This window comes from Ursus arctos, chromosome X (genome assembly GCF_023065955.2).
Source record: "Ursus arctos isolate Adak ecotype North America chromosome X, UrsArc2.0, whole genome shotgun sequence".
Lineage (NCBI taxonomy): Eukaryota > Metazoa > Chordata > Mammalia > Carnivora > Ursidae > Ursus > Ursus arctos.
This window is the reverse complement of record NC_079873.1, coordinates 6771862-6789742: the sequence shown is the minus strand read 5'-3', so window position 1 is coordinate 6789742 and position 17881 is coordinate 6771862. Positions and strand designations below refer to the sequence as shown.

General features: G+C 44.9%; 1 protein-coding gene and 1 pseudogene across 1 annotated transcript; both read right to left on the bottom strand.

The window, feature by feature from the left end:
• Positions 1-2492: 2492 nt before the first annotated feature.
• LOC123002220 (uncharacterized) lies at positions 2493-7317 on the bottom strand (annotated as a pseudogene).
• Positions 7318-15378: 8061 nt separating this feature from the next.
• CLDN34 (claudin 34) lies at positions 15379-17368 on the bottom strand. Its single transcript, XM_026478159.4, has one exon. The coding sequence runs from the start codon at positions 16355-16357 to the stop codon at positions 15671-15673; it is 687 nt and encodes a 228-aa protein (XP_026333944.1). The 5' UTR covers positions 16358-17368; the 3' UTR covers positions 15379-15670.
• Positions 17369-17881: the final 513 nt, after the last annotated feature.

Sequence of the window (17881 nt, the reverse complement as noted above, 5' to 3'; positions counted from 1 at the left end):
TGCAGAGTTTTAGTAAATTTATATAATTGTAGGACCATAATCACAATCCAGGTTTAGAACATGACTGTCAGCCCAAAATGTTCCCTAGTGCCCACTTGTGGCCATACCCCACTCCCACACCTAGCACCAGGGAACCACTGCTCTGTGTCTGTCTCGAGTGCTCCTTTTCTAGAAAATTCCTATAAATGGAATTATGACTATATAGTCTTTTCTTGGATTTTCTACATAATCATGTTGCCTTGGAAAAATTACAGTTTTGTTTCCTCCTTTCCAGTCTTTCTACTTTTAATTTCTTTTCATCCTCTCTTTGCTTAGTGGTCACCCTTAAAATTTTAATATATATACTCACTTAAAATCTCAAGTTGATTGGGGCGCCTGGCTGGCTCAGTCGGTGGGGCATGTGACTCTTGATCTCTGGGGTCGTGAGTTCAAGTCCCATATTGGATGTAGAGATTACTAAAATAAATACGTAATTAAATAAAATTTTAAAAAAACTAAAGTTAATTAATGACTCAGAATAAACAAGGACGTTAAAAAGCTTTAGCCCTAATTATTCCTCTCCTGCCTTACGTGCTATCTGTGAACTCCATGATATTGACATTTAAAAATTATAATCAGTGCTGGTTTAGATGTGCTCTCCGATTTCTTTATCATTGCTTCTGGATCCAAATCCTTCATTCTGGGCCCAATTACTTTCTTCCCAAAGTGCGCCTGTTGTAAGGTCTTTATCTGAAAATGTCTTCATTTCATCCTTATTCTCAAGTAATAGGTTAGGAGACCTAGAATTATCTGTTGGCCATTACTTTCTTTCAGTAATTTGCAGGCATTATCTTATGGGTTTTGCTCTTTGCTGAGAAGGCTGGTGTTTGTTGGTCTAATTGTAGGTCCTTTATCATTTAATTTCTCTGTTCTCTCTGGTCTCCTTTAAGAATTTCTCCTTGTATCTGAAGTTTCTGCATTTTCACTATGATAGGTGTGAATCTATTTTTACTTATCCTACTCAAGACTCAATGTACTTTCTCCATCGGAGGATTCGGATCTTTTGATAATTCTGGAAAAATTTCAACCTCATTTCAAATATCGCCTTTTTCACAGTCCATTTGTATTCCACTGAAATGCCCGGAGACATCCATACATTGGGCCTCTCACTCTGTGTTCCGTGTTCTTAAGTGCTCTTTCATATTTTCAATGTCTTTGTCTTCCAGGCTGTGTTCCAGGCAATTTCTTCAGATTTACCCCCCAAGTCTCCCAATTCTCTCATCAGCTATATCTATCCAGCTACCTAACCCTACCATAGAGTTTTATACTTCAAAGACTACATTTTTGGGGGCGCCTGGGTGGCTCAGTCGGTTGAGTGTCTGACTCTTGATCTCGGTTCAGGTCTTGATCTCACAGTTGTGAGTTTGAGCCCCATGCTGGGCTCCTCCGTGCTGGGCATGGAGCCTGTTTAAAAAAAAAAAATGAAAACTACATTTTTTATTGATATGGTCAGATGTTCCCTGGGGGAGGCAGCAAAGTCACCCCCAGTAGACCCTTGAGTTAAAGGCAACCAAAGACTTAGGCAAATGGATGCTATGACATATTGAGCCGATGAAGTTTTATTACATAGTTTTCCTCAAAATCCTCTGAACATGCCATAGCGTTCATTAGCCAGGTTTGTCGGCTCCCCATAACCCAGAGGTTTTCAATGGGGAGCAATTGTGCCCCCCAGAGGACATTGGGAAATGTCTGGAGACATTTTGTTGGTCTCTGACAGGGTGCAGAGAGGGAGTGCCCTTGGCGTCTAGTGGGCGGAGGCAACAGACGCGGATACACACCCTACAATGCACAGCACAGCCCCCCATCCCCAACGGACCCAGGCCAAAATGTCGGCAGTGCTGAGGTTGAGAAACCCTGTTCTAACCTAACCGATTACAACGTCTTAAAGATCTCTAAGCGCCTGGGTCGCTCAGTCGGTGAAGCATCTGACTCTTGATCTCAGCTCAGGTCTTGAGCTCACGGTCGTGAGTTCAAGCCCTGCAAAAAATTACTGGGCTGCTTGGCTGGCTCAGTCAGAGAAGTGTGCGACCCTTAATCTCAGGGTTGTGAGTTTGAGCCCCACGCTGGGTATAGAGACTACTTAAAGACAATTAGAGAGAGAGAGAGAGATCTCTAAGCTCCACACATGATTCTGTTCCCGTGTGTATGTGTGAGCGACTTCATAACCTCTGATGCGGCTTTGAGTTGGTGTGTGCGTCGATGCTCGCACCGTGTGCTCGCATTACACGAGTATTCTTTCCTACCTTTGAGTTTCGACGGTGTATGCACGCAATATGTTTGTCTACAGATTTCAGGGAGTGAAAAGCCTCAAAGAAAGGCAGACGTTTGCAGAATCGAGTAGAATAGGAGAATAAAAACTTCAGACACACCCCGCAAAACCAAATATGTTTTATTTTATATGAGTAGATGCTTACAACAGTATGATATGTAAGCAGGACATTTCTTTAAGAAATCTATTGGCAGTCATTCCAGAAAGTAGGCCCTTCGTTCAGACCTTTTGTTTTGGACGTTTGCCCACAGCCATGGGTTTCACTGGACTCCACTGTTTCGCAGAACATGGCAACACTTATTCGCGACAGGGTGGCAGCTGTGAGTCCTAGCGGGAACACGTAGGACAAGCGTTTCCTTATTAGCATTTATTTTCCAGTGGGAAAGCTAGGTGGGAAGTCAAGGGTGGTTTGGCCATAAAAACCCGCAGTGAAATTCCAGCTCACAGTAATCATAGTACTACCAAGGCTGAAGACAAGAAAGAAGGCAGAGGGGCGCCTGGGTGGCACAGCGGTTAAGCGTCTGCCTTCGGCTCAGGGCGTGATCCCGGCGTTCTGGGATCGAGCCCCACACCAGGCTCCTCTGCTATGAGCCTGCTTCTTCCTCTCCCACTCCTCCTGCTTGTGTTCCCTCTCTCGCTGGCTGTCTCTATCTCTGTCAAATAAATAAATAAAAATCTTAAAAAAAAAAAAAAGAAAGAAGGCAGAGACGTCGTAGCACAATCGAAGGAAATCTGGGCACGGGGCCTGGATCCGGCAGACCGAAAGTGCCGTCGAGCCAAAAACCAGGACCACTGACTTCATACAATTTGCCAACCGTATCAGATCCCGCCCATACCAGATTTTCTCCGATATGACCCAGCTCCCACCGATCCTGTTGTGCATGGGCAGCTCAGCCATGCAGCCAGAGATGTTAAGTCTTTGAAAATAGAAAGCTTCCCAAAGTCCAAAGAACACAAGGGGAACAATGTTGCTGTTAAACTCCCACACGCGCCAGGATCTGCTGCTGGCTAGGCTGATGCCCAAAGCCCAGCCCAGAGAACTGGAAAGAGGCCCATCGGTGTGAGAAAACAGTGCTTCAATTCAGGGTGACTGCAGACAAGGTAGAGGCATCGTGAAGTCAAGCCGGGAATACCCAAGAGAAAAAATAAACCAAGCGAGCCACAATTTAGAAAGTGCTAAATATTTATGGCTTGTCCTTGTCTAAAAGTTATATTTAAGTGTCCTGTATATGTGTTGGCCTTCAATTAGCGTTCTAAATATTTTATGTAAGGATAAAATGACCATGGTGACAGTATCAATTTGCAAGGCATTTTTGGAACACGACGTGACGTATCTCTCAGATGTGGAACTCTTCATACCTCTTGTCCAGCAACTCCAATTCCGGGAGTTACATACAGAGGTACCGCTAAGAGTTTGCAAAAATATACATAGAGAGATGTTAGTTTCAGCACCATTTATCAGAGAGAGAAATTGGAAATAAATAGTAATAAATAAATGTCTAGTAACAGAAGAATGGTTAACTACATTATGGTACATCCAGGATCATAATGAAATATTACATGGCCGTTACCAAGAATGAGTCAATTCACACGAACTGTCTGAAGAAACTTCTGTAGTACATAAAAAAAAAAGCAAAATGAATAATAATACATATAGCATGACCATTTGTGTCAAAAGAAAACACATACGATTTTCTTTATAGATCTACAAATAGATGTGTACATACACTTTTTTTTAAAGATTTAATTTCTTTATTTGACAGAGAGAGAGCACAAGCAGGGGGAGCAGCAGAGGGAGAGGGAGAAGCAGACTCCCTGCCGAGCAGGGAGCCCAATGAGGGGCTCGATCCCAGACCCCCGGGATCATGACCTGAGCCGAAGGCTGACGCTTCACCGACTGAGCCTCGCAGGCGCCCCGTACATCCATTTTAAAAGTTTGGGAGGGGGGGCGCCTGGGTGGCACAGCGGTTAAGCGTCTGCCTTCGGCTCAGGGCGTGATCCCGGCGTTACGGGATCGAGTCCCACATCAGGCTCCTCCGCTGTGAGCCTGCTTCTTCCTCTCCCACTCCCCCTGCTTGTGTTCTCTCTCTCGCTGGCTGTCTCTCTCTGTTGAATAAATAAATAAAATCTTTAAAAAAAAAAGTTTGGGAGGGTGCACACGAAAAGAGTAACTTGATCAACTGAGAGGGGCAGAGACTCATTTTTATTTTTTCTATACTCATTCATCTTTTTCTATAATTCGTATGGTTTACATACATATTTTTAAATTAAAAACAGAATAATCATGACACAGTACGCGGCACACAACAAATCACGCCCATTTACTTCTGTTACCCACCACTTGCTCAAGCTCCGCCTTTTGATGTCGCCTTCTTTGGGGTACAACATAACAACAGCCTGAGGTATTTTGCACGAAGCAAGTATCTTCTATGAAGGAAAACCCAGATTGTGGACCAACTTATTTGGATCTTTTTCCATTTGAAAGCGTGGGAGCTCGTGGCAGGGATAATCAGAACGTGATACTCCTAGGGCTTCTCCCTCCGCTGCTTAGCAGGGGGGAATGAGGCAGGGTCTGCCCAGAGGGGCTGACCGCCCGTGGAGAAGATTTTAGGGGCCTCTGAACTACAGGCCCTGGCTACGAAGCCTGATATTCCCGACGCCGTACCCGCTGTGCCGCAGCCTCCTCGGGGATGTGCTTTCCAATGGCCCGAAGGCAGCGGTTCTCGTTACATTAGCCGGATGAGTCTGGGGCTGCCTGCCAGGTTGCTCGCCCCACTCCCCAGGAATAGTTTCCTTACCAGCGGAGGTCTGAAGGGAACGGACCACAGGACTGGTGAGCTTTGATAGCGTGAAGGAATTAGGAAGGAGATCACAAATACAAGAAAATATGCCAGTTTAGGGAAGTTTTGGCCCATCTGTGTCTGAAACCGGTGGGGTGGGAACGTGTTTTTCCCGAAGACCGAATGTGAAAGACTCCCTGTACCCTATTTTAAAAATTTCCCCGTGGGCCATGTAGCAGGACCCAAGCGTTCGGAAGACTGGAGAATGGCAATAGAAATTTCACACAGGAAGGGGAAGAGGTCTGGCCAACATGAAAAGATCCATGAAGAGAGATGGACCGCCTATCGTAAAAGAGGTTTGGTTAGGTCGAGTTTGGGGCTCTGAACAAAGCCCACCATAGCCTGCCTCTTAGCGAATATTTATTGCGCGTGCCTTGTGTTTGTATAGGTCGTGCCCTATTGAAAGTAGTTGATGACTATTAACACATTCAACCATCACGACAGCCCAATGATAGGTGTGCAATTATGATCCCATGTTTTGGATGAGGGGACTGAGCACAGAGAGGTTAAGGAACTTACTCAAGGTCACACAGATACAAGCGGCGTTGACACAGGGCTTCCCGGCCCTCCTGAGAGAAGATGGCATTTATTCTCATCCAAAGAGCGTCACAAATAGACAAATTCTGTGTCAGTGATAATAATGGCCATCTGTGGCCTTCTCGACGTCCCATAAAAGATGAAACTGAATCTTGAAGGACAGCAACATATGGGAAAATAGAAATATTTGCCTCCTTGGTCTCCGTGTGACTAAAGACTTTTAAAAGCCAATACTTTTATAAAGGGATATGCCTTCCCGAAGTTTCCTCGGACAAGGATCCATGGATAGAGATTGACACAGGCCCCCATGAGGCCTCTCTCTGTTTTGTTTCGGTTGCAAAGGTCTACACCACTCTTCCGCCTCCGTATTGTACCTTAACTGTGGTCGCCACCTGACAATGCCTCAGGTTGTAAATTCATACAATTTTTTTTAAAGATTTTATTTATTTATTTGACAGAGAGAGACAGCCAGCGAGAGAGGGAACACAAGCAGGGGGAGTGGGAGAGGAAGAAGCAGGCTCATAGCAGAGGAGCCTGATGTGGGGCTCGATCCCACAACGCCGGGATCACGCCCTGAGCCAAAGGCAGACGCTTAACCGCTGTGCCACCCAGGCGCACCGTAAATTCATACAATTTTAATTTAGAACTGCTTATGATCCAAATTCTAGAAACTCATACACACTAAGCATGCTGTTAAAGTGAGCCAGGGACAGAACTGTGCAGAGAGGAGAGAGAAGGGCAGAAGGGTGAGTGCGAATAGGGAGAAGTGGGAGAAACTTGGGCTCTTCGTTTTTACTTCTTTTTGTGTCATAATTTAGTTGAGGTCTAACTCTCGAAGAGTAAAAAATATTCACCTTACAGGGGCAGCTCCAGGAATTTTTACACAGGTTCCCCCGTAACCTCCACTCAGATGAAAAGGCAGAATACATCCCCCCTCAGTAGTCAACAGCCACCCAGGCCTGCCCGTCACCCACGAGGGATCGCTACTCGTGTGTCCCCCACCACAAATCATGTTTGCATAGTCTTGAACCTCACATATATGGAAACACAGAGCCTAACGTATCTGGGGGGGTCCGCTTTCTTCTGCTCAACCTCCCGTGCTCGAGGTTCACCTGTGCTGTTGACTTAACCATCACCTCGCCCGTTTCTATTGTGGGTTCCCATTCCACTGTACGGGCACACGCCGTTTGCAGATATTTTCCTCCATGGATGAACATTTGGGTTGTCTCCAGTTTGGGGCTATTATGGGGAGGAATTGATTGATACTTTTAAAAAAGGCATGTGTGTTCTCGTGAGTTTCATGCGTACGCCCAAGCGGCAGTGGGACACCTGTGCTCTGTGGAATCGGGTTTCTAACGCAAGTGTGGCCAGTCAGGAATCTTGATGGACTTTTGACATTTCACGGAGAACCCGCACACACTATTTGCTGCTCCCCCGATTTTCTCTGTTGGGGGAGTCTCTCTCCTAGGAGCGGAGACAAGAGAGCTCGAGGAAAGACAGGTGGATGGGATCCTTAGGCTCCAGAAGTCGTGCGCCATCGTTACACAGGAAGAGCACGTGGCCTGAGGGATACCAGAGGACGTTGTGGTGGCGCGTGAAGTCTCCGATAAGACCCTCAGTCACGCGAACCATGAGCTTCTGGAGCAGAAAAACAGCTCTCCAGCAGATAATTCTGTTAGTTGCTTTCACTACTGTGTTGGAGGACTGTGTTAAAAGGCCTCGGTTTCATCCCAGCTCTACCTCTGACCAGGGACAAGCCACTTAGAATCTCTTTTGATCCCTCATGTGGAAGATGGGAGCCACCCGCTCCGCACCCTTTCTCTGCCACAGGAACTCTATGCTTCCCGGTGCTCAAGCCAATCCGGCACATTCTCCAGGGCTGCCGGGAAGAGAAAGGTGAAAGCAATTCATGAACCATGACACATCCATTCATGGAGCATTATGACAACCGTCACCTCCTGGTGTTTCCTCAGAGTCCGAGCTGGGGCTGAGGGGAAGGCTGGGGAGGACGGAGGAGTGGCCAGCACTAACCTGTGAGGCCCTCCCTCCCTCGGACTGCGAGTGCTGCCACCCTTCTGCGGACACCTTATTTCCCGGGTCTCAACAACAGATGTTCTGGCACTTTTGGTTTTGTCTCCAGCCCAAGCACCATATGGCATCTGTCTGGCTCCTGGTTACCTTGGAAGGATCTCTGTGGGGTAGAAAGAATGAAAGAAGTAACACCAGCCCCCACAGCATCCTCTAGCCCCAACTGCAAATACACAGGAATCATTCTCTTTGCTTATTCCTGTAAAAAAATCATCTTTCCAAAAGGTACTTCAGAAGGTCTTGAAGCTCATTTGTTTCCTTTTCGCGATCTCCTCGTCTTTTGTATCTAAAGTCTTCGTGACCCATTGGCCTGCTCTCTGCTGTGATTGCAGGCAGCGGAAGGCCACCACCTCGTTTCCACCAAAGCCAACTCAGTCACTTCCCTTTGCGACCAATAGGTGGCAGATGCACCACTATCCCCATGGTCACCGGCTCTTCCGTGAGGAGAGAGCATTCGAGCAACCCTTCCTCAAAAGCATGTCTTCCACAAGCTTCCATTTCCCAAGTAACCCATGGTTTCGATGCACTTAAATTACACAAATCCACTTTCAAAGCACCTATATGCAAAGTGGGCCTTAATCGGACCTATTTTAGGGAGCGATTTCATTGGGGGAAACATGACGTTTACCTAGGAACCACTTTACAAGCCATTCTTGCAGTTGCATGGAGAATACGTGGGACTCAGTCCAAGGCCAGCCCCGAAGGTCTGAATGGGACTCAGACTTGCCACCCAGTTCCTTTCAAAGACTTGGCAAGAAAGCCGGGAACTCTTTAACTAAATGCAAAAGGGTGTGAGTTCCTCCTAGTTCCCAGTGTTCGGGGGCTAGGGGCATTATGCAAATAACGGTCCGCAGAGAAAGGAGACTTACTAAGGAATGCTGTTAAAATTTTACAGAATCTCCACCAGAGAGGAAGCCTCTGTTGCCGCAAATCCATACAAAGCCTGAAGGCAAGTGTGCGTTGAACGTTCTAACAGAGCCCCCTGCCCACTTGCGTCCACAGGCAACATTTTTGGAACATGTATTGAAGAGCTGATAGACTTATGTCACAGTGGGAAAAATTTTTCGAACACTATGCTCTCGAAGACTTAAATAAATATTCTTTAAAAAGAAGGACGTTCGGTGCCAGTCCTTTGAATTCTCTCCGGTGAACTCAGTATGACCCTCCGTCTGTCGCTCTAGATTAAAGCGGGTATGTCTAATTTTTAACCATTATTCCCCTCTCTTTTTAGTCATCTATTTAGTTTCATTGAGGCCTTTTAAACATCCGAAGAGCTTTGTGACGTGAGAGCAATCGAGCTGCACGAGCACCTGGAGCCTGAAGGCTCTCGGTTAAACGTTTCGGTGGCACCTCTCGTGTGAAAGACGCTTAAGCTCCTGAGCCACCCAGGTGCCCCCGTCTTAGATAACTTTAAAATTTTTGGTTTATTTTCCAGTATTTTCTTTCGCAAATATGGATGTTGTAGATTCGGACTTATTCCATCTTTTTCAAAATGCAACCAGAATAGGTCTATGTCATCTGGTGTGTTTCTGTACCACCGGCTTCTTCACTGGACAGTAACTCCCCGCCGATGGCTTTCTCGGCGCGCGGAGATCTTTCTCGGCGCGCGGAGATCTTTCTCGCTGTGCTCCGGCTGCACAGCGTGCCAGCGCGCGGCGATAGCCTAGTGTATTCGGCCGCTTAGGTGTCTATGCAGGTAGGTACATACGTATTATAACTTTGTGCCTACATCTTTTTGTATTTTTGCCAGGGTCTCTTTGGGATAGAATCCTAGGACTCAATACAGACAAGATCTTACACTTTGCATTCCCGTGAGCGATCTGTGAGAACGGCCGCTTCCTCGTAGCCTCGTCAAAACCAAAACCAGAACCAAAAACGCAACTCTGTAAAACTTCTGAATTTTTCTTCCATATGCGAGGTGACAAATGATATCTCCAAATCGTTTTCAAAGTGTATTTCTCTTGTGAGGATGAGCATTTTTTCAAATGCTTTAAGACTACTTTTCATCTCTTCAGTGATATGTCGGTTACCTGCAGCTGTGTGGTAAGTTACCCCGAAACTTAGGGGCTTTGAGCAACGCACATTGATGACCTTACAGCTTCGGTGAACCAGTAGTTTGAGAACAACTTGGCTAGATCCTCTGCTTTGTGGCCCGTCACAGAGCTGCGACCATCACGCCGACCAGGCCGTTGCTCTCATCGGAAGGCTCATGGCTTGCTTACGCTGCCGTTGGCAGGATTCATTACGGGCTCCTCGTAAGCTCTTGGCCTTCGTCTTCAGGTCCTTGCCAGACAGGCCTCTCAGTACAGCTGCTCAAAACATGGCCGCCGACTTCATCAGAGCAAAGAAGGGAGCGGGCAAGAGAGAGTGCCGGCAGGACGCAAGTCATGGTTTGTTGTTACAAGCTAATCCTGGAAGTCACGATCCCATCGCTTTTGCCATTGTCCATTCATTGGAAGTTGCTAGGTCCAGCTCACCGTCAGGGGGAGAAGATCAAGGGCACAAATATGAGGAAGGTGGGAAATCCTTGGAGTCCGTCTCCCAGGCACCTACCACTAAGCTGCTCATGTTTCTAGCCCATTCTTCGACTGAGCTGTTGATATTCTTTTTTTTTTTTTTAAGATTTTATTTATCTATTCGACAGAGATAGAGACAGCCAGCGAGAGAGGGAACACAAGCAGGGGGAGTGGGAGAGGAAGAAGCAGACTCCCAACAGAGGAGCCTGATGTGGGGCTCGATCCCATAACGCCGGGATCACGCCCTGAGCCGAAGGCAGACGCTTAACCGCTGTGCCACCCAGGCGCCCCTACAAACACCTTTCTTAATCCTTTCTTAATTTGTCCTTTATTTTTGAACTTTGCTTACTGCAGTTTTTGTTATGCGAATGGTTTTGGTAAAGTTCATATGTTGTCCAGTTATCAATCTTTTATGCTTCTGGTATTTGAGTCATAATTTAGGCATATTTTTTCCACCCCCATGTTTTTTTTTTTTTAAAGATTTTATTTATTTATTTATTTGACACAGAGAGACAGCCAGCGAGAGAGGGAACACAAGCAGGGGGAGTGGGAGAGGAAGAAGCAGGCTCCCAGCAGAGAAGCCTGATGTGGGGCTCGATCCCAGATCCCCAGGATCACACCCTGAGCCAAAGGCAGACGCTTAACAACTGTGCCACCCAGGCGCCCCTCCACCCCCATGTTCTAAAGGCATTTGTTCATTTTTTCTCTAATACTTCATTTTTACTATATTCATTTAGACTTTATCCTGATGTACAGTGTGAGATACGGGGCCAAATTTACCTTTTAAAAATGACTCTCCTTTTGTACCATACCACTTCATTAAAAATAAAAACCAAACCAAACCCTGGGGCACCTGGGTGGCTCAGTCAGTGAAGCGTCTGCCTTCAGCTCAGGTCACGATCCCGGGGTCCTGAGATCGAGTCCTGCCAGTCGGCCTCCCTGCTTGGCGGGGAGCCTGCTTCTCTTTTCTTTCTCTCCCTCTGCCCCTCCCCCCATTCACGCGCGTGCTCTCTCTCTCTAAAATAAATAGATCTTTAAAAAAATATTGCTGGGTTTCCAATCTGGGAGGAAGAAATGTAATATGAAATTGCAGCTGAAGATTCTACAAGTTTGAATTGAAAAAAGTTGTCTAATATTTTTTTCCTCTTAAAAATTCACGTATCCTAGTTCTATCCATTAAAATACCTGAAGACAACCAAAGAATGAGCACCACTAGTGCCTAAATTGTTTGTTTCTAAATACCATCTCCAGGTCTCAGGATGGCCTGCGGGTTCCAGGTCTTGGGCCTGAAATGTACATGATGCACCTGGGTCACCTTGTTGAGGCACAGAAAAGCCTCGAAGACTAATGGGGACTGCTAGTGGGGTTTCTTCTGGGGGTGATGAAATGTTCTGTCAGCAGGTAAGTGGTGCTGGCTGCAGTTATGTGAATATACTAAAAACCACTCACTTGTACATGTGGTTTTTTATGGTATGTGAATTTTCCTTTGTTGTTAAAATGTTAAATAGGGGTGCCTGGGTGGCTCAGTAAGTTAAGCGGCTGCCTTTGGCTCAGGCCATGATCCCAGGGTCCTGGGATCGAGCCTCACGTTGGGCTCCCTGCTTGATGGCCAGCCTGCTTCTCCCTATCTACTGCTCGTGCTCTCTTGCGTGTGCTCTCTCAAATAAATAAAATCTTAAAAAAAATAAAATGTTCAAGTATTTTTAATAACAAAAATGGGATGGGAACCACCATCACGACCGCCATGCAGGCCACAGGAACCATGATTGACTGAGTCATTGGAAGTATCTTTCAATTGATGAGGATAGAGAATTAGCTAGTAACAAGTTTCATTAAATGCTGCGACTCTGAATTCCAGGAGGAGGGATATGGCTAATACTAGTGTGTACTGAGCGCACCATCACAATACAGGTTTTAAACAGGCAAAACCTTGCGCGTATATAATGTCAATCTTAGAGAATTGGAAAATTACAAAAAAAATTCACTAACACATAGAACGGAGGATAGCTGAAGAACATGAAAAGAACACTGGATGGAAAAAGCAGATTTTTCAAGCAAAACACGTATGGAAGAAATAGTCCAGAATTCAGTGTTTTTGCCAAAGTATTCCAGCATCATCCAAACGGGCATGAGCCATTAAAGAGCTACATGCTCTGGGAAAAGACTTAGTATTCTTTTTTTTTTTTTTCAAACATACCGGAAAACATGCTGAAAGAGTTGAGATGAAAACAGTATCATGTCATGGACTTCAGCGAGCTCTCAGAGGTGGAAAAAGTTCAAATAGGCATGCATACGGATTGTAGGCGTGCACTCTATTGACAGGCTGGTGTCTCAAAATTCTCGAGACTACCATAGCGCCATGATCTTATTGCGTTTAGAATTTGCTTTGCTCCTGGGGCGCCTTGGGGGGGCTCAGTCAGTTAAGCGGCCCCTCTTGATTTTGGCTCAGGTCATGATCTTGGGGTCCTGGGACTGAGACCCAAATCGGGCTCCGGGCTCAGCAGGGAGTCTGCTTGAGATTCTCTCTCTCCCTCTTCCTGTGCCCTTCTCCCCACTCATGCACGCTCGCTAAGATAATCTTAAAAAAAAAAAAAAGAAAAAAGAATTTGCTTTGCTCCTGGATAGTGTCTCTGCAGAAAAATTCTTCCCTTTGAAATACCGACATGTTTTTCTAGTCATGTTTCTTGAGACAAAGAATGGACGAAGGTTTCAGTAATTTGATTTTATTAAAAATGCTTTTTATCTGGAGCGCTTGGAAGGCTCGGTTGGCTGCGCATCACTCTTGGTTTCGGCTCAGCTCCTGATCTCGGGGTTGTGGGATGGAGCCCTGCACTGAGCCCTGCACTAGGCTCTGAGCTCAGTGGGGACCCTGCTACTTATTTTGAAAATGCGATCCATGAGGAGGTTTCAAGAGATCTGTGAACTGAACAAAATTTTGTGTGTACGGAAATTATTCTGCAGAGAATTTCCACGAGGTTAAGAAGTAATTAGACACAGAGTAAATGAATATACTTGAATTTCAACATCTAACATTTGATGGATGTAGTTGTTAACTATTATTGATATGTACTTCCTCTACTATTTTCTTCTTTAGGAAAATCATTTTAATATAATGAACTTAATTGATAGACTTTTTGAGGTAAATACTAGGTTATGATTGTCTTGAATAAATTTTTTTTAATCTTAAAATAATCCTGATAGAGACATGTCAAAGGCCCTGTGGCTCCATTGCCAAAGATGGGACAGTTTGATCATAAAAGGAATAATGAATGCAACTGAGTGAAACACTTTGAATATATAGATACGCACATGTTACTATTAAAAACACTGATGAGACAACTAGGCAAATCTGAATATTGACTACGTATTTGAGTACATTAGGAAATTATTAACTTTTCTTGGTGTGATAATGACAATGTGGTTAAGAAAAAGGAGTCTTTGGGCGCCTGGCCGGCTCAGGGGGTGAAGCATCTGTTTTCGGCTCAGGTCATGGTCTCAGGATCCTGGGATCGAGCCCCGCATCGGGCTCCCTGCTCAGCGGCCAGTCTGCTTCTGCCTCCGCCCTTCACCCTGCTCGTGCTCTCGCTCACTCTCTCTCAAATAAATAAAATCTTAAAAAAAAAAAGAGAAAAAGGCGTCCTTATCTTTTAGAGATGTGTATTGACGTATTTATGAATAAAATAATATACTGCCAGGGATTTATTACAAAACAATCCAAGGCTGGAGTTGGTGAGAGTCAGTGAGGATAGGGATGAAATACTCTTGGGCACATAATGAGGATTTTTGAAGCTGAGATAATCATCTACTTTTGAATGCACCGGAAAATTTCCATAATAAAAACATGGAAACAATCTCATTAGGTCTTGACAAGAAAAAAGACAAAAATGAAAACTGATAGTGAAAATAATTTAAAAAACACATTGGTCAACACCAAGATAATTAACGCATTCTTCCTCCTTCCTCTAGAAATTTAACAATTAAAGGGGAAAAATGAAGCATTTACTTTGCCTTTTGTGTATAAGCTGAATTTTAGAGAACCCAAGTGTCCATACTTGATGAGGCAAAGTTCTTTACAAAAGCATCCCAGCTAATAAATCTGACAAGAATGTGCACATTAGAAAGTCGCCACTCGTCATCCTTAGTGCAGTTGATTCGCACAAGGACCACCAAATGGTGGAAGGTTGATGACGTTTACAACAGGGGTCGGGTTTTCCCCTCTGGATCCACGCATCCATCTCAGCACCGCTAACGAGGTAACTGACTATCTGCCGCCCGCTCTAACGCGCTCGGCACCAGCACAGGGCATTGCCTTTGAAATACGCTTCCACCAAGAGCTGACCTGAAATCTAATCAAGCCTCGAGATGGAACAAGTTTAATGGTAGGACAATCGACCCACTTTCCTCAGCAAATTAAAATTATTAAAAAGAAAAAAAAAAGGCAGGGATGCCCAGCTGGTTCAGTCGGTGGAACACGAGACTCTTGATCTCAGGGTTGTGAGTTTGAGCCCCACGTTGGGTGTACAGATTAAAAATTAAATCTTCAAAAAGAAAGGCAGAGAGGGTGCGATAAGGGAAGTACTTTAAGATTTAAGAGACAGAGTGGGCATCTTGTGTGGAAAAAATAAAATCGTAGAATTATTTTTGAGGCATTTAAAAATTCTTTTTTTTTAAAGATTTTATTTAAAAATTTAAAAATTCTGATAAGCATTTGATAACAAGGAATAATTGTTAAATTTTTTAAGGTATAATACGGCTATGCAAAGAAACCTCCATTTTTTAGAAAATAATATTGAAGTATGTAAGGATGAAGGGACATGATACCTGGGGTTTGCTTTAAAATTCTTTGGGGAAAAAAACAGATTAAAAGCAAGGAGATATAAAGCTAATTTGACAGAATCTTGATAATTGATGAGTCTGATAACGAGTGTGGGGTAAGTCCTTCTATTATTCTACTTCTGCATATTTTGGAGAATTTTGTATGATAGGGCAATGTTATCACCATACCACAGGAAATAAAGTTGGTTGTTTTTGGCAGAAGTTTAAGAGGAAAATGTGAGAATCACAGAAAATCTCATTTCCACACACTAGGTTTACAGTATTGACTATTTATTCAACAATAATTAAAATACAGATCCAATAAGACCAACTGGCAGGTGAGGAAGATTTTTTTTTTAATGGAATTTCTTCAATTCAATCAATGAACTGTGAATCAATGAAACAAAGACACAGAAGGCAAAGTAAGGAAATAGTTGGCCACCTTCTGCCCAAAACTACTTTTGCCATGGTCTTGAATCTTTGGAAATATATGACAGAACATTTTGCTAAAACTTCTCATAAACTCTTGGTCATCCTGGATTCTCAAAGCCAACGCAACTAGAATTTTACATGTCTGTTTCAGGGTGCACTCGGCTAACCGTGGGGAATTTGCAAGAGAGGAACAGCAAGCCACTCAACACCATCATGAAGGCAGCCAGACATGCCACCAGAAGGGCACTGCCTATCTCCTGAGTACTCGGCTTGAGGGGTAGAGAGACAGAAGGGAGGAAGATAATACCCTCTCCGTTCATCACGGAGTGGTGATTCCACACCACAGCGATCGAGATACAGATGCCGGAAGCCAGGTTCAGAATTCCGGAAGCAACAAATGGATTGAAGGTGGCACTCTTCTGAAGAATTCCCACGTACACATTCCTAAGTGCAAAGATGACGGATGCTCTCCCCAAAAGGCCTAGAACGCTGGCGACCAGCTGGAGATTTTGAGAAATACGAATATCAAGAGGGAGGTAAGTATCACGGTAGCCGTATTGGTAACAAAACGTGGCTCCGCTATAGTCCCCGACACGGTGGTAAATGCAGACTTTCCACAACCCCACGCACACGAGGCTAGAGGGGAAGATAGCGGTGTTGTCCATGTACCACAGTCGCCACTCCACGAGGCCCATGGACGTGATGGTGAGGATCCACCCCACGGTGGCAACAGCAAAGCCTGTCATCTGGCAGTTGGCGTTACTGATGAGCAGAAGCATGGAGGCCGCGCATGCGGGGAACTGCAAACAAACACAGAGCATCGTGAGCGCGGGCCCTGGGACTCAGAACCACCCCCGTGTATGTGACAGTGGACAAATGTGACGTTCACGCTCTGCGAGCACATTCCATGAAAGGCCGTTTGGCGCTATTCATCGAAAGTCTTAAAACGCACCGACTTTCAGACACACAGTTCCATTTCTGGGCCTTCATCCAAAGAAATCATTAAGACCGGCCACAAATACTTAGTCATAAAGTGGTCATCACGGCATTGTTCGTAACACTGAAAACGAGACACATGTTCACGTCCAACAATTGAGCTTGGTTAAATAATTCAGGCTGTATCTGCACAGTGAAACTATGTGTCAACATCCAATATATAGCTGGAATCGAGCAAGGTGTAATATTTTGTTTGACTCTGTTCACTTGCATAATGTTTCAAGTGTCATCCATGTCGTACCATGCATGATGAGTTTGTTCTTTTTGTTGCTGGGTCCTACTCGATTGCAGGGATAGGCCGCAGTTTTAAGTGTTTGGACATTGGGATTGGTTCCAAGTTTGGGCTCCTATGAATAGGGCTGCTCTAAACATTTTTTTTTAAAAGATTTTATTTATTTATTCGACAGAGATAGCCAACGAGAGAGGGAACACAAGCAGGGGGAGTGGGAGAAGAAGAAGCAGGCTCATAGCGGAGGAGCCTGATGTGGGGCTCGATCCCAGAACGCCGGGATCACGCCCAGAGCCGAAGGCAGACGCTTAACCGCTGTGCCACCCAGGCGCCCCTAAACATTTTTATGTACTATTTTGTATGGACACACGTTCTCCTTTCTCTTGGGTAGAGTGGGGCTAGTGGGGCAAACGGTAAGTGTATGTCGAACTTTTTAGAAAGTGCTAAACCATTACTCCAGTGGCCCCAATGGAGTGCACTCCCACCAGCTTTGCATGAAGGTTCCAGTTTCTCCATCTCCTTTCCAACAGTTGATATGTTTTGTCTGATTACATCCATTCTATTTGCCATTAAAACATAATATAACCAAAAGGAAGATGTCCCCAATGTATCAAGTACAAACAGTAAGTTACAAAATAGTACCTATAACATAATCGTGGATATAAGTTGAATCAGAAGTCTCTACGCTAGGTTAGTAAGAGACATTTTTTTTTTTTAAAGATTTTATTTATTTATTCGACAGGATAGAGACAGCCAGCGAGAGAGGGAACACAAGCAGGGGGAGTGGGAGAGGAAGAAGCAGGCTCATAGCGGAGGAGCCTGATGTGGGGCTCGATCCCGTAACGCCGGAATCATGCCCTGAGCCGAAGGCAGACGCTTAACCGCTGTGCCACCCAGGCGCCCCAGTAAGAGACATTTTTAACGGGGTTAGAGGGATTAGGAGTTTTTAAAGCTATTTGTATTGTGAAGAATTGCATATATATCTATATATAAAACACACAAAAAACCCTAAGTGTACAGCTCAATGAACTGTCACAGGGCAAAGAACCACACAGACACCACTTGGTTTAAGATATAGAACATGATCACTTCCTTGTCTTTATCTTTTTTCACCTCGGCA